Source organism: Pongo pygmaeus, chromosome 10 (assembly GCF_028885625.2).
Source record: "Pongo pygmaeus isolate AG05252 chromosome 10, NHGRI_mPonPyg2-v2.0_pri, whole genome shotgun sequence".
NCBI classification, from domain to species: domain Eukaryota; kingdom Metazoa; phylum Chordata; class Mammalia; order Primates; family Hominidae; genus Pongo; species Pongo pygmaeus.
Window position 1 is genome coordinate 107,716,737 of NC_072383.2, and position 21,962 is coordinate 107,738,698.

The window sequence follows — 21,962 nt, forward strand, 5'->3', positions numbered from 1 at the left end:
GGGACTACAGGCACACACCACTGCCCATGGCTAATTTTTATATTTTTTGTAGAGACGGGGTTTCGCCATGTTGCCCAGGCAGGTTGTAAACTCCTGAGCTCGAGATCTGCCCGCCTTGGCCTCTGAAAGTGCTGGGGTTACAGGCATGAGCCACCGTGCCTGGCCTTGATGCTGCACTTTTCTAAGCAATAATTCAAGTATTTTTTAACTGGGGTAGAGGGATGCCCACCCTATCAATTTTATGCACCTGCTGTTTCTTATATCTCACAATTTCAAATGTGCACATTTAAAATTTGCCTAAGATTGGTCGCATTTGTATGAGTTGTTCTCTTCAGCCCTTTCTTTCAAAACTGTCGTGGAGATACTTGGCTCATTCTCTTGGTGTTCCTGAATGCAGTTTCAGAAATGAGAACTTTAAAAATCAAAATTCCAGCTTGGTTCAAGACATTGGTTGGTGCTCAATGCGTGTGCATATATATATATATATATTTTTTTTTTTTTTCATTTTTTCGGCACACAGTTTTTTTTTTTCCATTTGTTTTGTTTTGTTTTTTTGAGACAGGATCTCACTTGGTTGCCCAGGCTGGAGGGCATTGGTGCAATCATGGCTCACTGTAGTCTTGATGTTCCAGGCTCAAGTGAGCCTCCCGCCTTGGCCTCCCAAAGTGTTGGGATTACAGACGTAGGCATCGCCCCCAGCTTACACACAGTTTTTGAGTTCTTACTCTGTGCCAAGCACCAAGCTGGGTACAAGGATCTAAAATGAATGACACTTGGTCTATGTCCCCAAGGACCACCCAGTCGGTCAGGGAGAACAGACAACCGAACAAGCCACTTCCATGCCATGTTGTCTGTGTCACCATGATGGAAGTCTGTACCCAGGCCTCCCAGGCCAGGATGGACTGGGCAAAGAGCCCCAAGGGAGTGGACTGCTGAATTTCTAAAGCATTTGGCCACTGTGGCCAGCAGAGGGCATGAGAGGGAGCGGCCACTCAGCAGGGGTCAGGTTTAGAGGGCCCCGTATGCCCTTCTTTCCTGGGAAGGATGTAGGATTTAATCTGTTGGGCCTCTAGGGAAGCCGGGATAGCTTTTGCAACATTTTTGGCAATGTTCTCTGCCTGTTGTTAATTTCAAAATTTTTCCTGAGGGCATGTGTGAGCCAGCTGTTTCGGGACTCGGACCTTTCTTGCAGACAATTTTAAAGATTTTCTTGAGAATTTACTATGTGCAAGAGAAATAGTAATAGTATGAAATAGACTTTGTCCCCAGAGGTTCCTAGCTCACCATTCAGAGGCAAAAGGAGACGGGAAGGCAGGGACTAGGCAGAGGGGTTGAGATCAGAGATTCACAACCAAAGGGCAGTTTTGCCTCCCATGGGACATTTGTCAATGTCTGGAGATGTTTTGGTTGTCCCAGCTGATGGAGGTAGATGCTACTGGCATCAAACAGGCAGAGGTCAAGGGTGTTGCTCTACATACTATAATGCACAGGACAGCCCCCACCACAAAGAATTTTCCAGCCCTAAATATCAGTAGTGCCATGGTTGAGAAATCCTGGGCTAAGAACAAGGCTTGGGCATCAGAAAGATACCCATAGTACTGCTATGTATTTGTTTGAGTCGTTGTTTTCAATTCTTTTGGGATATACCTTGGAGTGAGATTCCTGGATCATATGATAATTCTATGTTCAACTTTTTAAGGAACCACAAAACTCTTTTCCACAACAGCTCCAACATTTTAAATTCCTACTGGCAATGGTTAAGTGTTCCAATTTCTGTACCTCTTCACCAACACTTGTTATTCTCTCTCTCTCTCTTGGGTTATAGCCATCCCAGTGCATGTGAAGTGGTATCTCACTGTGATTATATGATTTGCATTTTCCTGACACCTAAGCATGTTGAATATCTTTTCATCTATTTATTGACCATTTGTATATCTTCATTGGAGCAATGTCTATCCAAGTCTTTTGTCCACTTAAAAATTGGGTTGTCTTTTTGTTGTTGAGTTTTAGGAGTTCTTTATACATTCTGGGCACTAGACTCTTATTAGATATATGGTTTGCAGATGGTCCTCCCATTCTGTAGGTTATCTTTTCACTTTCTTGATAGTATCCATGATTCACAAAAGCTTTTAATCTTGATGAAGTCCAATTTACCTATTTTTTCTTATGTTGCTCATGCTTGTGGTGTCATATCTAAGAATCAATTGACAAATCCAAGGTCATGATGATTTACTTCTATGTTTTCTTCTAAGAGGTTTATGGTTTTAGCTTTCATATTTAGGTCTTTGATCCATTTTGAGTTAATGATTGTATGTGGTATGAAGTAGGGGTCCAACTTTTTATTCTTGTGCGTGTGGAAATCCAGTTGTTCCAGCACCATGTAGTGTTAAAGAGATAATACTTTTTTTTTTTTTTTTTTTGAGACGGAGTCTTGCCCTGTTGCCCAGGCTGGAGTGCAGTGGTGCGATCTCGGCTCACTGCAAGCTCCGCCTCCCTGGTTCATGCCATTCTCCTGCCTCAGTCTCCCAAGTAGCTGGGACTACAGGCGCCTGCCACCATGCCTGGCTAATTTTTTTGTATTTTTAGTTGAGATGGGGTTTCACCATGTTAGCCAGGATGGTCTTGATCTCCTGACCTCGTGATCCGCCCGCCTCGGCCTCCCAAAGTGCTGGGATTATAGGCGTGAGCCACTGCGCCTGGCCTGAAGAGATAATTCTTTCTCCATTGGATGGTCTTGATATCCATGTCAAAAATAGATTGACAATAGATGTATAGGTTTCTATTCCATTGATCTATATGTCTATCTTATGCCAAATACCATGCTGTTTTGTTTACCGTAGCTTTGTAGTAAGTTTTGAAATTGGGAAATGTGAATCTTCAAATGTATTTTTTAAGATTGTTTTGGCTGATTGGGGCCTCTTGAAATTCCATATAAATCTGTATATTCCTTTGAATAATATGGACATCTTAACAATAAGTCTTCCAATCCATGAGCAAGGTATGTCTTTCCATTTATTTAATTCTTCTTTAATTTCTTCTAGTAATGTTTGTAGTTTTCAGTGTACAGGTCTTTCACTTCTTTGGTTAAATTTATTCCTAGATAGGAAACAAGTGTGATAGGCAATAATAGAAAAAGGAAACATTGAAATTAAATGTATTTATTTCTAGGTGTTTTATTCTTTTGAATGCTATTATAAATGGAATTGTTTTCTTAATTTCCTTTTCAGATTATTTACCACTGGTATATAGAAACACAACTATTTTTGTGTATTTATCTTGTATCCTGCAACTTTGCTTAATTATTTTTATTACCTCTACAATACCAAGGTTTTCTGTGTGTGTATTATCTGGCATTTTCTACATATAGGACCATGTAATCTGTGAATAGGGGTGGCTTTACTTCTTCCTTCCTAATCTGGATGTCTTTTATTTCATTTTATTGTCTAATTGCTTTGTCTAGAACTTCCAGTACAGTGTTGAATAGCATTGGTGAAAGTGAGCATCCTTGTCTTATTCCTGGTTAAAGCTATCAGTCTTTCCCCATTTAGTATGATGTTAGCTGTGGATTTTTCATAAATGTACTTTATTAAGTTGCAGTTCCCTTCTGTTCCTAATTTTCTGAATGTTGTTATCATGAAAGGGTGTTGGATTTTGTCAAATGCTTTTCCTGCATCAATTGAGATGATCATGTGGTTTTTTCCCTTTGTTCCATTAATGTGGCATGTTACATTGACATTGAGCCACCCTTGACTGACTTTTCTTTAAAAAAAAAACATGATGATCTTGAAAGGAAAAAACCCTTCTGACCCTGTGTACTACCTAGAAAATAGCCTTGGCAACATATCAGCAAATTCTGCTGCTGAAAGTGTGTAAGAAGTTCTTGGATTGTTTAGTTCTGGGAAATATTGAGAACTTTTCCACTTCCCTTAAAAACATTGTGTTGAAATTTAAAAAGAAAAAGCTTTATGGCCGGGCACAGTGTCTCACGCCTGTAATCCTAGCACTTTGGGAGGCAGAAGTGGGCGGATCACTTGAGGTCAGGAGTTAGACACCAACCTAGCCAACATGGTGAAATCCCATCTCTACAAAAAATACAAAAATTAGCCGGGCATGGTGGTGGGCACCTGTAATCCCAGCTACTAGGGAGGCTGAGGCTCAAGAATCTCTTGAACCCAGGAGGCAGAGGTTGCAGTGAGCCGAGATTATGCCACTATGCTCCCACCTGGGCGATAGAGTGAGATTCTGACTCAAAAAAAAAAGGGGGGTTTTAGATACCAAATTGACCTGCTGAGCTTTGTGGTCCACTTTTGTAATGCTTCTAGTATATAATTGTGGCAAAATTGGTTCAGAAATTTCAACACATAGAGAGAGGTCCCATGTAAACATTTTTTTTGAAATAGGGTCTCACTCTGTTGTCCAGGCTGGAGTGCAGTGGTGCCATCTTAGCTCATTTCAACCTCTGCCTCCCAGGCTTTTCTTTTCTTTTTCTTTTTTCTTTCTTTCTTTTTTTTTGAGACAAAGTCTCACTCTGTTGCCTGGGCTGGAATGCAGTTGCATGATCTTGGCTCACTGCAACCTCCACCTCCAGGTTCAAGTGATTCTCATGCCTCAGACTCCCGAGTAGCTGGAATTACAGGCACCCACCACCATGCCCAGCTAATTTTTGTATTTTTATTTTTAGTACAGACAGAGTTTCACCATGTTGGCCAGGCTGGTCTCAAACTCCCAACCTCAGGTGATCTGCCCGCCTCAGCCTCCCCAAGTGCTGGGATTACAGGCATGAGCCACCGCGCTGGGCTCATTTTTAAAACAAGATTTCCTTCAAATAACAATGATCTACTCATTAGTAGGGCAGAGTTAGGGTGACAGAAAGAGGTGTGGCTTAGAGATTGGAATACCTGGGTTCATTCTTTCAATACACACTTGTAAGCCCTCATTGCATACCAGGCACTAGTCTAGACCCTGCAACAGAAAACACTCTCCCGAGGCTTGTTGGGCTTCTATGCTAGTTGTAAGCATACCCCACACTGGGGATGATGGCGCCCTTCCTCCCTCCAGGGCCATGATGGTGACGGACTGTATGATAATAATACTAGAATGATGATGATGATGACAGAAGCAACAATTCCCTTTCATTTATAAAGTGGAATATAATTAAGAGTCTTTAAAAAAAAATAACAGCTTTGGCTGGGCACGGTGGGTCACGTCTGTAATCCTAGCACTTTGGGAAGCCAAGGTCAGGAGTTAGAGAGGAGCCTGGTCAAATTCTGTCCCCACAAAAATACAAAAATTAGCTAGGCATGGTGATGCATGCCTGTAGCCGAAGCTACTCAGGAGGCTGAGGCAGAATTGCTTGAACCCAGGAGGCGGAGTTTGCAGTGAGCAGAGATTGCGGCACTGCACTCCAGCCTGGGCAACAAAGCGAGACTCCATCTCAAAACAAAAAAAGCAAAAAAACGCCAGCTTTATTGAGAGATAATTCACATGGCATACAATCCACTCATGTAGAGGACAAGTCAATGTTTTTTAACTGTATTCACAGAGTTGTACAACCATCACCTCAATCTGCTTTAGAACATTTTCATCATCCCAAACAGAAACCCTACACCCTGTAGCCATTACCCCTAACCCACTAGGTCCTGGCAACCACTAATCTGTTTTCTGTCTTTCAAGATTGGCCTGTTCTACACACTTCGTATACTTGGAATCGTATAATATGTGACCTTTTGTGATTGGCTTCTTTAATTTAGCAGTTTTCAAGGTTCTTCCTTGAACCTTGGCAGGAAACTAAGATCAAGAGGGGTGAAGGAATATGTCCAAGCCTGTTTCAGGCAGAGCAGGGAGGAGAACCCTGTCTCTCCCCTTGTCCAGTGTTTCTGGAATACACAGCAACCCAACAGCCTCCTGCCCCACTAGCTTCTTTCGGAGAGAAATCACTTGATTATGTAAATCCTAAAATGTCTCTCCTTTTCTCCTTACAGGTTTTCTGAATGGTCTTGCTTCTTTGTCTATCTTGTCTGATTTTCTCCTGTCTGACCTTTTCCTGGTTAAAAATCTGGGGGAAAATGACGGACTCCAAGCCGATCACCAAGAGTAAATCAGAAGCAAACTTCATCCCGAGCCAGGAGCCCTTTCCAGCCTCTGATAACTCAGGGGAGACACCACAGAGAAATGGGGAGGGCCACTCTCTGCCCAACACCCCCAGCCAGGCCGAGCCAGCCTCCCACAAAGGCCCCAAAGATGCCGGTCGGCGGAGAAACTCCCTACCACCCTCCCACCAGAAGCCCCCAAGAAACCCCCTTTCTTCCAGTGACGCAGCACCCTCCCCAGAACTTCAAGCCAATGGGACTGGGACACAAGGTCTGGAGGCCCCAGATACCGATGGCCTGTCCTCCTCAGCCAGGCCCCAGGGCCAGCAAGCTGGCTCCCCCTCCAAAGAAGACAAGAAGCAGGCAAACATCAAGAGGCAGCTGATGACCAACTTCATCCTGGGCTCTTTTGATGACTACTCCTCCGACGAGGACTCTGTTGCCAGCTCATCTCGTGAGTCTACCCGGAAGGGCAGCCGGGCCAGCTTGGGGGCCCTGTCCCTGGAGGCTTATCTGACCACAGGTGAAGCTGAGACCCGCGTCCCCACTATGAGGTAATGTGCATTTTCTCCTTGTAACCGAGGAGTGCAGAGTTCAGGTGGGGTCTACACCCTTCCCAACCCATGCCCACCTTGATCAAGCCATTTGCTGATGCCAACGCTTCAAGGGTGGCTATGCACAAAAGGAGAAGACACGAGCCTTCTCAGAAGCTTCCTTCCTTCCTTCCTTCCTTCTTTCCTTCCTTCCATCCATCCTTCGTTCCTTCCTTCTTTCCTTCCTTCCATCCTTCCTTCCTTCCTTCCTTCCCTCCTTTCAAAATCATTCCTTGAGGCTGGGTACAGTGGCTCATGCCTGTAATCCCAGCACTTTGGGAGGCCAAGGCAGGCAGATCACTTGAGGTCGGGAGTTTAAGACTAGCCTGGCCAACATGGTGAAACTCCGTTTCTACTAAAAATACAAAAATTCACCAGGCATGCAGGCATGTGCCTGTAATCCCAGCTGCTCAGAAGGCTGAGGCGGGAGAATCTCTTGAACCCAGAAGGTGGAGGTTGCAGTGAGCTGAGATCACGTCACTGCACTCCAGCCTGGGTGACAGGGCGAGACCTTGTCTCAAAAAAGAAAAAAAGGAAAGAAATCATTCCTTGTACATCTACTGCATGCACAGGGCTCGATGCCATGAAACTGACTTTCTAGAAGACCTCAGCCTAGTTGAGGAAGATGACCTTGTGTGTAGTTATAATATAAGCTGAATGAGCCAAGGCTGGCAAGAGCCACAAGTGATGATGGTAGTCTAGTCTAGAGGGAGGGGCAGTTCTCTCTGCCTCCTGAAGAGACGTTGATTCATTCATTCATTTTTTTTTTTTTTTTTTTTTTTGAGACAGGGTCTTACTCTGTCACTCTGTTAGCTGAGTGTACTGGTGGGATCATAGCTCACTGCAACCTCAAACTCCCGGGCTCAAGCAATCTTCCCACCTCGGTGTACTCCTGGGCAGCTGGGACTACAGGTGTGCACCACCACACCTAGCTAATTTTTAAATTTTTTATAGAAATGGGAATCTCACCATATTGCCCAGGCTTGCCTCCAACTCCTGGACTCAAGCGATCCTCGGTCTCCCAAAGTGCTGGGATTACAGGCATGAGCCACCACACCCAGCCCATTCATTCATTCAGCAGGTAACTGACAACTGAAAAACCAGCCTTCCCCCAGTGATGCCTGAAAAGCAGAAACTCAAACACTCTAAAGGTCTCCATCAATTTGATTGTTGGAAATGAATGCCTGTAGGTTCATAACAGGTGGGACTATCCTAGCGGCTGCAGTCAGTGGCTTTGTTGTTGATGTTGTTATCCACCTTCTCCTCTGCCACCCCCAAATTACAAATGGAATACAGCACTTCCAGGTAGAAAATTTGGGAAATATAGGAGAACAGAGAGAAAAAAAGAGCCACTAACCAAAACTTCACCAGCCAGAGGGAAACCTCTGTTCTCATTGTTCTACTTCTTCCTTCCAGCGTGTTTTTCTCCTCTGGAGTGAAGTTTTATTGGCTATTCTTTTAAGCATCTCCTGTACTCTCTCCCAAATTAGAAAAATCTAGAGGTGGTCTTCCATACACATCCATGTTAGCAGTGAGCTTGGTTTTAACCCTGGTAGCTAGAAGTAGAAGACAGAGAAAAAGGAGGAGGAAAGTATTCCATATAGTGAAACTTTTCAGGGGAAGAGTGTTTGAGTTTCTAGAAGGGTTAAGGGAAGAGAAAGTCTCAGAATCCAGTACAAAGAGCACAGTCTGTGGAGTCAGCTGGAGTGGGGTTCAACCTTTGGCTCTGCCACCGTCTACTGTGTGACCTGGGGCATGACCCTTCACCTCTCCAGGCCCCAGTACCTCTGTAAAATGTGGAAGGGATTAAATGGAATAATGTAAGCAGGCATGGTGGCTCACACCTGTAATTCCAGCACTTTGGGAGGATGAGGCGGGAGGATCGCTTGAGGCCAGGAGTTCAAGACCAGCCTGGGCAACATAGTGAGACCTCATCTCTAAAAAAAAAATTAAGAATTTGCCAGACATGGTGGTGCATACCTATAGTTCCAGCTACTTGAGAGGCTGAAGCGGGAGGGTCACTTGAGCCCAGAAGTTTGTGGTTACAGTGAGCTATAATTGTGCCACTGCACTCCAGCCTGGGCAACAGAGCAAGACTCTGTCTCAAAACAAAAAAACAAAAAAGAATGTATCAAACCAACAAACTTATAACATGATTATTATTATTACTATTTCCTGAGTCTTGGATGCCAAAATAGTCATGAAGATTAAATGAACTAATATTTCTCAGGTACTTGGCAAGAGAATAAAGCATCCATATTTGGTAGATTATAAATAGAAAGGGGGGCAAGTCTCCCACCTTTCCACCCACTGTCTTCCTGCCACCATTTTGAGGGGTCTTTACTGGTTTGAGCTTAAACCATAGCTTTTCTGAGCTGGTACATTTATAAAGGTGAAAACTAACTCTCTCTCTCTCTCTTTCTTTTTTTTATTTTTTTGGACAGAGTCTCACTCTGTCACCCAGGCTGGGGTGCAGTGGTGTGATCTTGGCTCACAGCAACCTCTGCCTCCCGGGTTCAAGCAATTCTCCTGTTTCAGCCTCCCAAGTAGCTGGAATTACAGGCGCATGCCACCACACCTGGCTAATTTTTGTATTTTTAGTAGAGACGGAGTTTCACCATGTTGGCCAGTCTGGTCTTGAACTCCTGACCTCAACTGATCCGCCCGCCTTGGCCTCCCAAAGTGCTAGAATTACAGGCATGAGCCATCACGTCTAGCCTACTTAATTATCTTTCATAGGGAAAATGAAACCAAAATGTTGAGTGAATTTCCTGCCCTCGTGTCTTCATGGCATGGAAACCTAACATTGCAGATAAATCTTTTATCCTCACTTTGTCCCAGTAAATAGCTGGCAGGAGGGACAGAGGGATCTTGGAAAGGCAGTGAATGTGGAGCTGAATGACATTGTAGGATTGTGGGCGATTCAAAGGGCTATGATACGGTGAACGAAGGAGTGATGTGCTGCATGAACTTGGGTGAGTCCCTTCCCCTCGCTGAGCCTCCAATTTCTCATCTTTAGAATGAGGAGGCTGAGGCTGGGCCTGGTGGCTCACACCTGTAATTCCAGCACTTTGAGTGGCCGAGGTGGGTGGATCGCTTGAGCTCAGGAGTTCAAGACCAGCCTGGGCAACGTGGCAAAACCCCATCTCTACAAAAAAATATAAAAATTAACCAGTTGTGGTGGTGTGCACCTATAGTCCCAGCTACTAGGGAGGCTGAGGTGGGAGAATCACTTAAGCCCAGGAGGCAGAGGTTGCAGTGAGCTGAGATTGCCCCACTGCATCCCAGCCTGGGTGACACAGGCAGACCCTGTCTCAAAAAAAAAAAAATAAAATAAAAAATAAATAAATAAATAAATAAATAAATAAATAAATGAGGAGGCTGCACCAGACTCCTGAGATGTGACCTGTGTCCCTAAAGCTCACTGACATACAGTTAGTTCTTTTGTCCCCAGTATGTGTGCATTTTCAGAGTTGAGAATTTAGAATTTTAGCACCCAGGGGCAATGTGGGTGGTTCTGCTGGCACCTCCCGAGACACTGGCATTTCCCTGAAGAACATTCCCAGCCCCAGAATCAGGGGCTTCTGACAGAGGAGACTCATGTGTGTTTGTTGTTTCTAATGAACTGTAGTGAGAATCCCACATCAAAGAATCTTCAGGGAGTCAAGCCTTAGACATGTGTGCTGGTTCCTGCTGCCTCTGGTGTTTGGCTGGATGAAAAAATTATGTTCAAACCTGGGTGTTCCAGCCTGTTGGAAACAACACATATCAAAATGAGGCTGAGGTCCAGCATGGTGACTCACGCATTTGGGAAGACTGAGGTGGGAGGATCCCTTGAGCCCAGAAGTTTGAGAGCAGCCTGGGCAACATAATGAGACCCTATCTCTATAAAAAATAAAAATAAAAAATAAAATGAGGCCAAGTAAGGTGGCTCACACCTGTAATCCTAGTACTTTGGGAGGCTGAGGTGGGTGGATTGCCTGAGCTCAGGAGTTCAAGACCAGCCTGGGCAACATGGTGAAACCCCATCTCTATTAAACTACAAAAAATTAGCCAGGCATGGTGGTGCATGCCTGTAGTCCCAGCTACTCAGGAGGCTGAAGTGGGAGAATCGCCTGAACTCAGGAGGTGAAGGTTGCAATGAGCTGAGATCACGCCACTACACTCCAGCATGGGCAACAGAGTGAGACTCTGTCTCAATAAATAAATAAATAAATAAATAAATAAAATGAGGCTGAGCATTCTATTATCTTGTAGAGCTTTTGGCTTTGGATTTTGGCATCTTTGGGACCCTTGGTAGCCTGGTGTTTGCTGGTTACCCATTGACTCTTTTGCACACATAAGGCAGAGTAGTAATACCTCTTCCCTGGTGTCCACAGGTCAACACCCAAGCAGTTTTGGGTGTGGGCTGTGGAAGGTGGTGTCAAAAGACAAAATCACAGCAAATTTGATTTAAAACTCGAATTGGCTTTTATTTACAATTCTAGAATCATGTAGCTGCCTCATTCTGTAAAATAGAATGGGTCTTCCGAAGAGCTGAGCAGAGAGGAGCTTGGCTTTATAGACAGAACAGGGCTGAAGAAAGCAGAAACAAGGGACAAAGGGGAGCTTCATAGTTTCTTTCTTTCTTTTTCTTTCCTTTTTTTTTTTTTTTTTTTTTTTTTTTTTGAGACAGAGTCTTGCTCTGTCACCCAGGCTGGAGGCTGGAGTGCAATGGCACATTCTCGGCTCACTGCAACCTCTGCCTCCCGGGTTCAAGCGATTCTTCTGCCTCAGTCTCCTGAGTATCTGGGATTACAGGCACATGCCACCATACCTGGCTAATTTTTTGTATTTTTAGTAGAGATGGGGTTTCACCATGTTAGCTAGGCTGGTCTCCATCTCCTGACCCCGTGATCCACCCGTCTAGGCCTCCCAAAGTGCTGGGATTACAGGCATGAGCCACTGCGCCCGGCCTGCTTCATAGTTTCAAAGTGACTTTCCCTACAGGGTTAAAACAAACACAACTTTCTTATCATGTCGGCTCAGGTACACTGGAACCCTTCTGATTGGTTGCTATGAATCTCCTGTTTTTTGGAAAACTGGTCAGTTTCAAAGTTCAGATTGATTGTGAGGCAGTTGGCCAGGAGTGATCCGTTTTGGTTTGGTCTGTTGGGGCTAAGCACAGGAGCTCAGTTCAAAATCATGGCCTCCCATATGTTAAAATTTTGTTTTAATTTTTTAGATTTGGGGGGTACAAGTGCAGTTTTGTCACTTGGATGTATTTCCCAGCGGTGAAGCCTGGGCTTTTACGTAGCCATTGCTTGCTTAGTGTACATTGTATCTATTAGGTAATTTCTCATTCCTCACCCCTTCCCACCGTGCCACCTTTCCGAATCTCCAGTATCTATTATTCTACTCTTTCTGTCCATGTGTACACTTTATTTAGCTCCACTTAATAAGTGAGAACAAGCATAAATTATATTTAAGGGTGATGCATGCAGGCCAGCCAGCCAGTTGCCTGTAACCAGCTGGAGCATTGAGGAAATGAAGCCTGACCCAAAAAGGCAAATACAGTGAGCAAGAATCCCTGTTAGTTGAATCCAGGAACTCCTTCTGAAAAAAAAAATATTATTTTTCTTGAGGCCAGGCACGGCGGGTCACGCCTGTAATCCCAGCACTTTGGGAGGCCGAGGCGGGCAGATCACAAGGTCAGGAGTTTGAGACCAGCCTGGCCAACATGGCGAAACCCCATCTCTACTAAAAAAAAAAAAATACAAAAATTAGCTGGGCGTGGTGGCAGGTGCCTGTAATCCCAGCTCTTCAGGAGGCTGAGGTAGGAGAATCGCTTGAACCTGGGAGGCAGAGGTTGCAGTGAGCCGAGACCATGCCACTGCACTCCGGTCTAGGCGACAGAGTGAGACTCTGACTCGAAAAAAAATTATTATTATTTTTCTTGATAAGTTGCTAAATAATCTATACCCTCTGGCAAATCTTCTAACCGTTTGAGGTCCTGTTTCTGCAAAATGAAAGCAGGGGCTAGAGGTGTAAGCTATTCCTTCCAGACAGGATCCAACCCTTGCCCCATTTCCAAGACAAACAACTAAGGCCTGGGACAAGAGGCCAGGGGTATTTATTCGAGGGTTCTGACTCACGTGGAAGCCACAGTGAAGAAGTGACTTGTATTTGTGGATCTGCTTCTGCTCGCTGCAGTTTCCTTGGGCAGTCACTTCACTGCTGCTCTGCCCTGGAAGGCCACTTCCTACATTCGCCTCTTCCTGCCAGGCCAGTAGCTGAGAGACTGGCAAGGCACGGATGGAAAATGCTTGTGTTAAGTCTGTGATTTGGGAGGAAGCTCTTTCTGAAGCAGTCTTCAAGGGGCTGTCTCCTTCCTGCGGTGCCCAGAGCATCCCAGAGTTCTCACAGTTGTGTTCCCGTTTTGGGACTTCGCACTGGCTGTTCCCTCTGAACTGAAACACTCTCTTTCTCCCAACCCCTGAACCCAGACCTCCCACCAGGGCCAGCTTCACAGGCATACCCTGTGCTTCAAGGGACCCTGTGCCTGTTTTGACGCTCTGTTGTCGCCGTCTTGAGATTCTTTTTTATTTTGTTTTTTTGAGACATGATCTTGCTCTGATAGCCAGGCTGGAGTGCAGTAGCATGGTCATGGCTCACTGCAGCCTTGACTTCCTGGGCTCAAGTGATCCTCCCATTTCAGCCTCCTGAGTAGCTGGGACTACAGGCACGTGCCACCGCAGCTGGCTAATTTTTTTATTTTTGGTAAAGATGAGGTTTTGCCATTTCGCTCAGGCTGGTCGGAAGCTCATGAGCTCAAGCAATCTGCCCACCTCGGCCTCCCAAAGTACTGGGATTACAGGCATAAGCCACTGCACCCAGCCCCAAATTCACAAGAATTTTTCAACAAGGGGCTCTGTGTTTTCATTTTGCACTGGGTCCTGGAAATTCTGTAGCCGGTCCTGCCTCTACTGCTAGCTCTTTGCCCATCAGAGTCATTTCCTCAAAGGGCCTTCCCTGTCCCCTTCTCACATTTAAAATATCTACCCCCCAATCACCTTCAGTATCTTTATCAATCACTCTGATTAGTTGTCTTTGCAACATTTAATTATTTCTTGAGATTATGTCTATTTTTGTTTGTTTGTTTGTTTTGACACAGAGTCTCATCTGTCACCCAGGCTGGAGTGTTGTGGTGCGATCTCAGCTCACTGCAACCTCCACCCCACAGGCTCAAGCAATCCTCCCACATCAGCCTCCTGAGAAGCTGGGACTACAGGCATGCGTCACCATGTCCGGCCATTTTTTTTTTTAGTATTTTTAGTAGAGACTGGGTTTCACCATGTTGGCTAGGCTGGTCTTGAACTCCTGAGTTCAAGCAATCCACCCACCTCAGCCTCCCAAAGTGCTGGGATTACAGGTGTGAGCCTCCGCAACTGGCTCCTAAAAGATTACGTCTTTTATTTTTTTATGATCTACTTGGTTATTACCTGTCTACCTACACTGGAAAGCAAATTCCGTGAAGGCAGGGCCATAGTTATAGTGGTCTATGTTTTTCCCCACTGCCTAGGCTGGTGCTGGTTCACGGTAGGCTTTGAATATCTGCTAAATACATGAATGAAATGAGCTGCAACAAGCTTGCCAAAGACAGAAGTCTGCATTACAGGGGAATGCAAAAGACATGATGAATGAGTGTGGGAATGGATGAACGAGTGGATGAATGAATGGATGAATGAATGGATTAATTAATTAATTAACAGGTGAATAGGCATTTTATAGTTGTGGCTCTTTAGCAGCAGTAAATTTTTGTTTTCATAAAATTCTTTCTGCTTGTATCTTGTGACTTTGGAGACTAGTTCTGGGGTGAAACTCCAATTTTAAATTTTTCTTCTGTCTTTGATAGGACCATGCAAACTCAGCCTTTCTCTCCTTTCTCCCAGCTGGCAAGGGCTGGCTGAGAATATGAATCCAATGACCTCGTGCTGTGTGTTAAGCTCTATCCTCCCATCTCCTCGCCTTTGGGTTGATCTCAGGGCAGGGATTAGAACTTGGCCTTTCCTTGGACTTGGAAACAGTCCCCGAGGGTTGGAAATCCCATGCAACACTTAGAAACAGAGCTAATGAGAACATTACATGATATGGCAAAATCGCTGCTTACCTGCTCTGAAATGAGCACGGTTATAAGAACCTCCTGTTTCGTGTGATCCCATTTTGTTGGACAAACAGCATGTGGTTAGTGCATAGTGGGCCTATGATAAGACACTCAGGTTCAAAGCCACCTCTTCCTAGCTTGTACCCCGACTTAGTATGACCCTGTGGGGTGCACATGTGGACTGAATGGAATGGGACAGGTTCAGGATTGCTGAGATTGCAGCTGGAATCCTGAAACTTAAAGCTGTGAAATTGAAGTTCATAAATGAGTGGTGAACTCATTTGGCAGCAAAACCTGTCCTGAATTGATGTGAAGTTATGTATAGTAATTATTTATCCTATTCTGCTGCTGAAATATTAATATGATAATGTGGAACAGAAAGTTTTACCTTCCTGAAAACAATAATTTCCAAGTTCCAAAGCACTTCAGGCCCTGGGAATTTCAGATAAGGGATTATGGACTATATATAACATGCTTAGAATAGTTCCTGGCATATAGTAAGCACAAAAAATGCTTCTGCTTAGTAAATGTGCCTAATAAATGCATGTGTGTGTATATGTGTATGTGTTTGTATGTGTGTGTCTTAGAGAGACTGTAAAGAGTGTCTCCAAATAGTAAATAATCATTTTTATCTGGTATGATTATGAGTGATTTAAATTTTCTTCTGCATTTTCTAACTTTCTGCTCTAAATGTCATTTTATAATGCATTTTAACAATGTATAATAACAAAACAGTATAAAAATATTGGGAGAAAGAGTAAACCAATCCTCTCACTTCCTAGATAGGAAGCTGAAGCCCAGAGAGATTCCAGGCCTCTCAGCAAGGTAATCAGAGGCCCAGAGCACCATTTGAACCCAGACCCTCGTTAGATGTGGATGTGAAATCAGTCAACGAACTGCTAGTATTAGTGTCACTGCCTAACCTTCCCCCAGCGGGTAAGAGGCTTGGACTCCAGGATGGGCACCTCCATCCTCCTCCGAACTTGTTCTTTCTATTAGTGGGAAGGGTTGGGAGATTCGGGTAGTTTATGGATAACCTTTAAGTTGTATGAGCTTGAGGACATCATCTACCTTCTCAGGGGCCAGACTGGACACTCTGAGGTTCTTTGTGGCTCTAACAATTGGTGGCTTTGTTCCTTTATACGTGGAGGAATGGACAGCAGGGAGGGGGCTGGGAGGCAGAGAAGGAGAGTAGCTGGAAAATGGCAGAAAAGTTTGTTAATTTACAGGCAGGCTGAAGCAGGAGGATCGTTTGAGCCCAGGAGTTCGAGGCTGCAGTGAACTATGATTGTGCCAATGTACCCCAGCCTGAGCAACAGAGCAAGACCCTATTTCTTTTAAGAAAATTGTTAATTTAGAGCGATTTTCTCCCTGGTAAATGACCGCAGATAGTCTGGGTTCTAGGCAAATGAGAGGACACACTAAGGGATGAAATGGTAGGTGGGGAAGCCAAGGTTTGTCCCATCCATTCTTTGGCCCAGGAGCAGTTATTGCAACCCCGCTGGGTGCCAGGCACTACGTTGGCACTACGGATGCAAAGATGGTGAGATACAGCCTCTGTCCTTAGGGAGGCCAGGGCAAGGGGTCTGAGAGCTCACAGGCCAGGGCATTCCCCATCATTTTTACAGAGAGAGCTGTGGAATAGTTAAGAGCACAACATGCTGGTGGCTGAGGCTGGAGGCTGGTGTGCTGGCTTCTCCACCTAGCCATCATGTGACTTGGGGCCAAGTTCTGTGACTTTCTGTGCCTCAGCTTCCTCTGAAATGAAGTCATAGTGTTACCTCCCTCACAGGGTTGGGATCAGGCTTCATTGAGTTGCTGTGAGCACAGCACTCGAAGCAGCACCCATGGTGCGATCATGGTCATTAGATCCAGTGCACGGCATAAGAGCCCAGGACCCACAATCAGGTCTGGATTCAGACCTCTCCTGTTACCTCTCTGAGCTGCAATTTCCTGCTCTGTTGAGGCAGGATAATACTAGTGCCTACTTGAGAAGATTGTTGAGATCGAGTGGGAGCAAGTGCTGGGGGTGGACGGCCCAGAGGTGGTTCAGTAGCCATTAGTTGGGTGGGCTTCTTCCAAAGTTCTTGCCTGTGCTCATGGTGATTCCCAAGCCCTGGCCGGGCTTACACCTTGAAGGTGTAGCAACCTGTGTCCACGGAGGAGGAAGAGGATTGAAAAGGCAGGTGAAGTGTCCTGATAAAAGGATAAAGTCCAAAACAGCAGATGGGTGCTGAAGTGTTCCTTCCTGCCACCATTTATGACCACGTTGGGATCACTGAGGTAAGAACAGTTTAGCAAGGCAGACCTTGGATCCCAGGAAGGCAAATAAGGCTCTGTGGGGTCTGGACATACAGAGGGGGGCCTGCAGGCAAAGGCAGGTGAAGGAATACCAGGATACCAGGAAAGGGAGCTGACACCAGGGACATGGCATTGCCCCCACTTTCCCAGATAGCAGACTGGGTGGGCTTGCAGTGCAGCCTCCCAGCTGCTTGTTTGTCATCCCAGCCCACACCTCTTATCAGCTCCAAGCAAGGAGCAGGTCAGGAAACTAAATTGTCTGCATATTTTTATGCACCCCTGAGTGAAATGCCAAGGATCTTCCTGTAATGTTTAATTTATTCATTTATTGATTTAGGAAGGGGCTGGGAGAAACTCTCTTTCAAAGTCTCTTTAGCTCCTAAAATGTTTACTTTTTCTTTTTCTTTTCTTTTCTTTTCTTTTTTTTTTTTTTTTTTTTTTTTTTTTTTTTTTTTTGAGACGGAGTCTTGCTCTGTAGCTCAGGCTGGAGTGCAGTGGCACAATTTCAGCTCACTGCAACCTCTACCACCCGGGTCCCAGTTCAAGCAATTCTGCCTCAACCTCCTGAATAGCTGGGATTACAGGCACGCACCCAGCTAATTTTTGTATTTTTAATAGAGACAGGTTTTGTATTTTTAATAGAGACAGGGTTTCACCATGTTGTCCAGGTTGGTCTTGAACTCCTGAGCTCATGTGCCCTCCTTGGCCTCCCAAAGTGCTGGGATTACAGGCATGACCACTGCGCCCGGCCTCCTAAAATGTTTTCTAGGAGCTTGGGGGAAAGAGGATCCCTGTCTTTGGGTTGTTCTTGTATTAAGTTAATACAAGGTACAGAGCAACTAACCATTCATACATTCCCCTCCCCCTTAAGCATCATTGCCCTATTTTAGAAAAATCATTCACTTCTGCTCTATACTTAATGTAACACAGTCCCCCCCACCCCATATATTGAAAGAGATTATTTCATTTTGCTTTTCTGCAAAAATGAAGGCAAATTATATGTGGATAATTTTATAGTTGAGGAAGTGGAGAGAAGGGATTTACTTAAGGTCATCCATGAGGGGAGGGGTAAGTTCAAGCCCATGGATGGCACAGTTTTTCTACCACGCTGCTGGCCACGTGCATGCAGATTTTCTTGTTGATTTTGTGTTTGTATTGTTCATTGACCTGGGTTTTCCCTCTGCAATACCGGCAAGTAAAACTGAGCTTCTAGTAAGTCTGAGAGGAAGAGCTTAATGCATGAGACAGCAACTACCGCCATGCTTGAACTGTTTCATCAAAAAGCACAACTATGGATGTTTGTATAAAGGTGGTGTTGTGCTTGGAGGTGGATATTAGGTTGGTGCAAAAGTAATCATGGTTTTTGCAGTCCCTTTTAATGGCAGAAACTGCAATTAGTTTTGCACCAACTGAGTATTATTCATTTCTTTCCGTCTTCTATTCCCTAAGAATGCAATTAGAGAAAAATGCAAGGTCATGATCACTGTGATGAAATGATGAGCCCACCCATCTAAGTGAAATCCCTTATTTGAGACCCTGGGTCATAGTGAGATGTGTGAGGTTGTCTTTCAGGCTGTATTAGCAGAGAAGTGAGAATATCTATACAGTGTTTAAGTAGTGTTGGAGTTTTTGCAATAGAGAATAAAAATCTAGAGCAATACAAGTATGCTGGCAAGCAGTTCTCTTCTGCATGATCCTAACTGACTTTGGTAGGGTTGGGTTGTTTTGAAATATCTTCATTTCTTGATTTTCATTGCTTTGCCTATTTTGAGGTGGTTACATGTACACTGGGGACATTTGGGGGATGAATACTTGTTGGTTTTGGTTTGAAACTCTAAAAATCGGGATATAGTGGGTTACTTTTTTGGAGGAGGTGAAGACAAGGCTGTGAACACCTTCCCAGAAACTTGAACTGAGAATTTTGTTTATCTGTTTTTTTTCTTAAACCTGTTGTTGAAATGTTATTTAATATATGGTCAGAGCATAGCTATCCACTGCTGTCAGGCATGGCTGCTTAAACAGGGGCCCAGGGTGTGTTTATGTTGTAGCCAAGTACTTGGCACCCCCTGGAAGTGTGGCCCTGCCTGTGCCTTTTCTTTCTTTCTTTCTTTTCTTTTTTTTTTTTTTTTTTTGAGAAAGGGTGTCGCTCTATTGCCCAGGCTGGAGTGCAGTGAGATCATGGCTCACTGCAGCCTCAGCTACCTGGGCTCAGGTAATCCTCCCACCTCAGCCTCCTGAGTAGCTGGAATTACAGATATGCACCACCACGCTGGCTAATTTTCATATTTTTAGTAGAGATGGGGTTTCACTATGTTGGTCAGGTTGGTCTTGAACTGCCAGCCTCAAGTGATCTGCCTGCCTCAATCTCCCAAAGTGCTGGGATTACAGGTGTGAGCCACTGCACGTGGCCTGCCTGTGAAGTGAATTTTTAATTGTATTTTAAAATTTATTTTCATGTTTGTTTGTTTGTTTTGAGACAGAGTCTTGCAATGTTGCCCAGGCTGGAATGCAGTGGTCTGATCTCGGCTCACTTAAACCTCTGCCTGTGGGTTCAAGTGATTCTCCTGCCTCAGCCTCTGGAGTAGCTGGGACTTCAGCCCACCCTGCCACCACACCCGGCTAATTTTTGTGATTTTAGTAGAGATGAAATTTCACCATGTTGGCCAGGCTGGTCTTGAACTCCTGACCTCAAGTGATCTGCCCACCTCAGCCTCCCAAAGTACTGGGATTACAAGCATGAGCCACCATGCCTGGCCTGTTTTCATGATTCTGATACATTATATTTTTACACATTTATAGGATACATGTAAAATTTTATTACATGCATAGAATGCATAATGATTGTAGGGACCAAGGGAATATCTTCTGCTTTGCCCTCTGAAGTTTTGCTGAAAAATTAACTTGTAAAAGGCAGATTAGTTGGAGAAAAGACACACAAATTTAATTAATGTGTACACTGGGAGAACTGCAGAGTGATTACCCAGAAGGGAACTTACTGGCCAGCATTTACATTATTTTTGGTTGGTTTGTTGGCTATGAAAGTAGGCTACATTTATTATTACTGCGATGACTTCTAGGTAGTGTTTTGGTTCTTTGCATTTATTATATTACTTGAAGAAGCATTCATTCATTTATTTTTGATTTTTTGAGATGGAGTCTCACCCTGTCACTCAGGCTGGAGTGCAGTACCGCCATCTGGGCTCACTTCAACCTCTGCCTTCCGGGTTTTAGTGATTCTCTCTCCTCAGCCTCTCGAGTAGCTGGGACTACATGTGTGCACCACCATGCCTGGCTAATTTTTGTATTATTAGTAGAGACAGGGTGTCACCATGTTGGCCAAGCTGGTCTCAAACTCCTGACCTCAAGCACCTCCCTCAGCCTCCCAAAATGCTGGTATTACAGGCATGAGCTACCAGGCCCGGCCTCATTCGTTTATTCTAACTGGAATCAGTTTGTCTGAGTTCAAGACCCTGGGCTCTGGCACTTCAGATAACATGCATCTCTGGGCCCCAGTTGCCTTATCTGTATTATAAGGATAAAAACAATAAGATTGCCACGAGGATTAAGTGACACAGAGGAACAAAGGAGCACTTAGTAAATGTTAGTCTTACCAGGAGTTTATGTCGGATCACCGGGCTGCTGGGGTCCTCCCTGTCCTGGAGGCACTCGCTTTAGTAGCGGACCCAGGTGGTGCAAAGTGTGTGCTAGAAGCACACTGGGTGATCGCGCAGCCACCTCTCCCAGGGAGTGGAGGTGAAAAGATGAGAGAAACCAGGACTTTGGAAAATAAAAGTCGACTTGACAACAGGGACTTTTAACGGGCACAGTGGCGACCTCTGACTCACATTTTAAATTTCCCATATTTTCCACCGCTTCCCTATCGTGTGTGTATTCAAGCATATCAATTGCTGCCAATATGTAGGGGTGTCCCATATTGGGGAGCAAAGCAGAAGAGAGGCTTTAAAAAAATGTATCTCCCCAGCTCATTTCGGCGGCCCAAGGTCAGCGGCGGGCCGGAGGTAGGCCGGCCAGGGGGCGGGGCTCTGTCTGGAAGGCGGGGCCCTCCTGGGGCGGGGTTGGCGTGGGGGCGGGGCCTGGGTGGGGCCTAGGCGGGCGCGATGGCCCGAGACTCTGGCGCGCAGGGCGCATTTCGGGATGGAGCAAGCGCAGCGCGAAGTTGGGCGCCCGCCGGCTGCAGCTGAACCCCGCCCGCGGCGCTCTAGGACCGCATCTCGGCCTCCGGGTCGCGACCTGGCTGTCCTGCTGGGTCCCGGGCCTCGGGTCGGCTTCAGGCTGTTAAGGGGTGCATGCTCTGCACCCCTGCGGGAGCCCGGTGGGATTGGCCTGCGGGGTGGTCAACATGAGTCCTGCCAAGTGCAAGATCTGTTTCCCTGATCGCGAAGTAAAGTAAGTAAGGCTGCAATTGGAATGACCATGATCTTTTACAAACTTATGCGGTCTTCCTTCCCCTTGAAGTCAAGCTGTGTGTCCTCTTAGCACCACCCCCTTTACCCCCACCCCCATCCAAAGAAACACGGGCTTGAGTTGGCTGCTGGGGAGATGATGCCCGCCTTGGAAACTCTAGCTGGCCTTGGCGGGAGGGGAGAAAGGAGGCTGGACGTTGGGGGTGACGTTGCTTGGAGGAGGTCGCTTCGGAGCACACAGGTGCCTAAAGATCAGCCCGTGCGCAGGGGCACCCCTTCCCCGCTTTCTCTCCTTCGCCTCCAGAAGCTGATGGTTGTGGAAGGCAGGTCTTTTTTGAAACCGAAGCCCGGGCGAATCGACGTGAACTTGAGCAGGCTCTCATTTAGGGTCATTTTCTGAGCAGATTAGCGT

General features: G+C 45.5%; 1 protein-coding gene across 4 annotated transcripts in view; it reads left to right on the top strand.

The window, feature by feature from the left end:
* Positions 1-21,962, top strand: part of ACACB (acetyl-CoA carboxylase beta) — a 155,637-nt gene that overhangs the window by 20,319 nt on the left and 113,356 nt on the right. For 2 of the 4 annotated variants that reach the window (XM_054445373.1, XM_054445372.2), the window contains exon 2: positions 5,982-6,643. In XM_054445373.1, the coding sequence (XP_054301348.1) occupies positions 5,991-6,643 (653 nt within the window). In that variant the 5' untranslated portion in view covers positions 5,982-5,990. Of the gene's footprint in view, positions 1-5,981; positions 6,644-21,271; positions 21,534-21,962 lie in introns of those variants that run through there. The other 2 variants (XM_054445374.2, XM_054445375.1) reach the window with 1 other exon arrangement.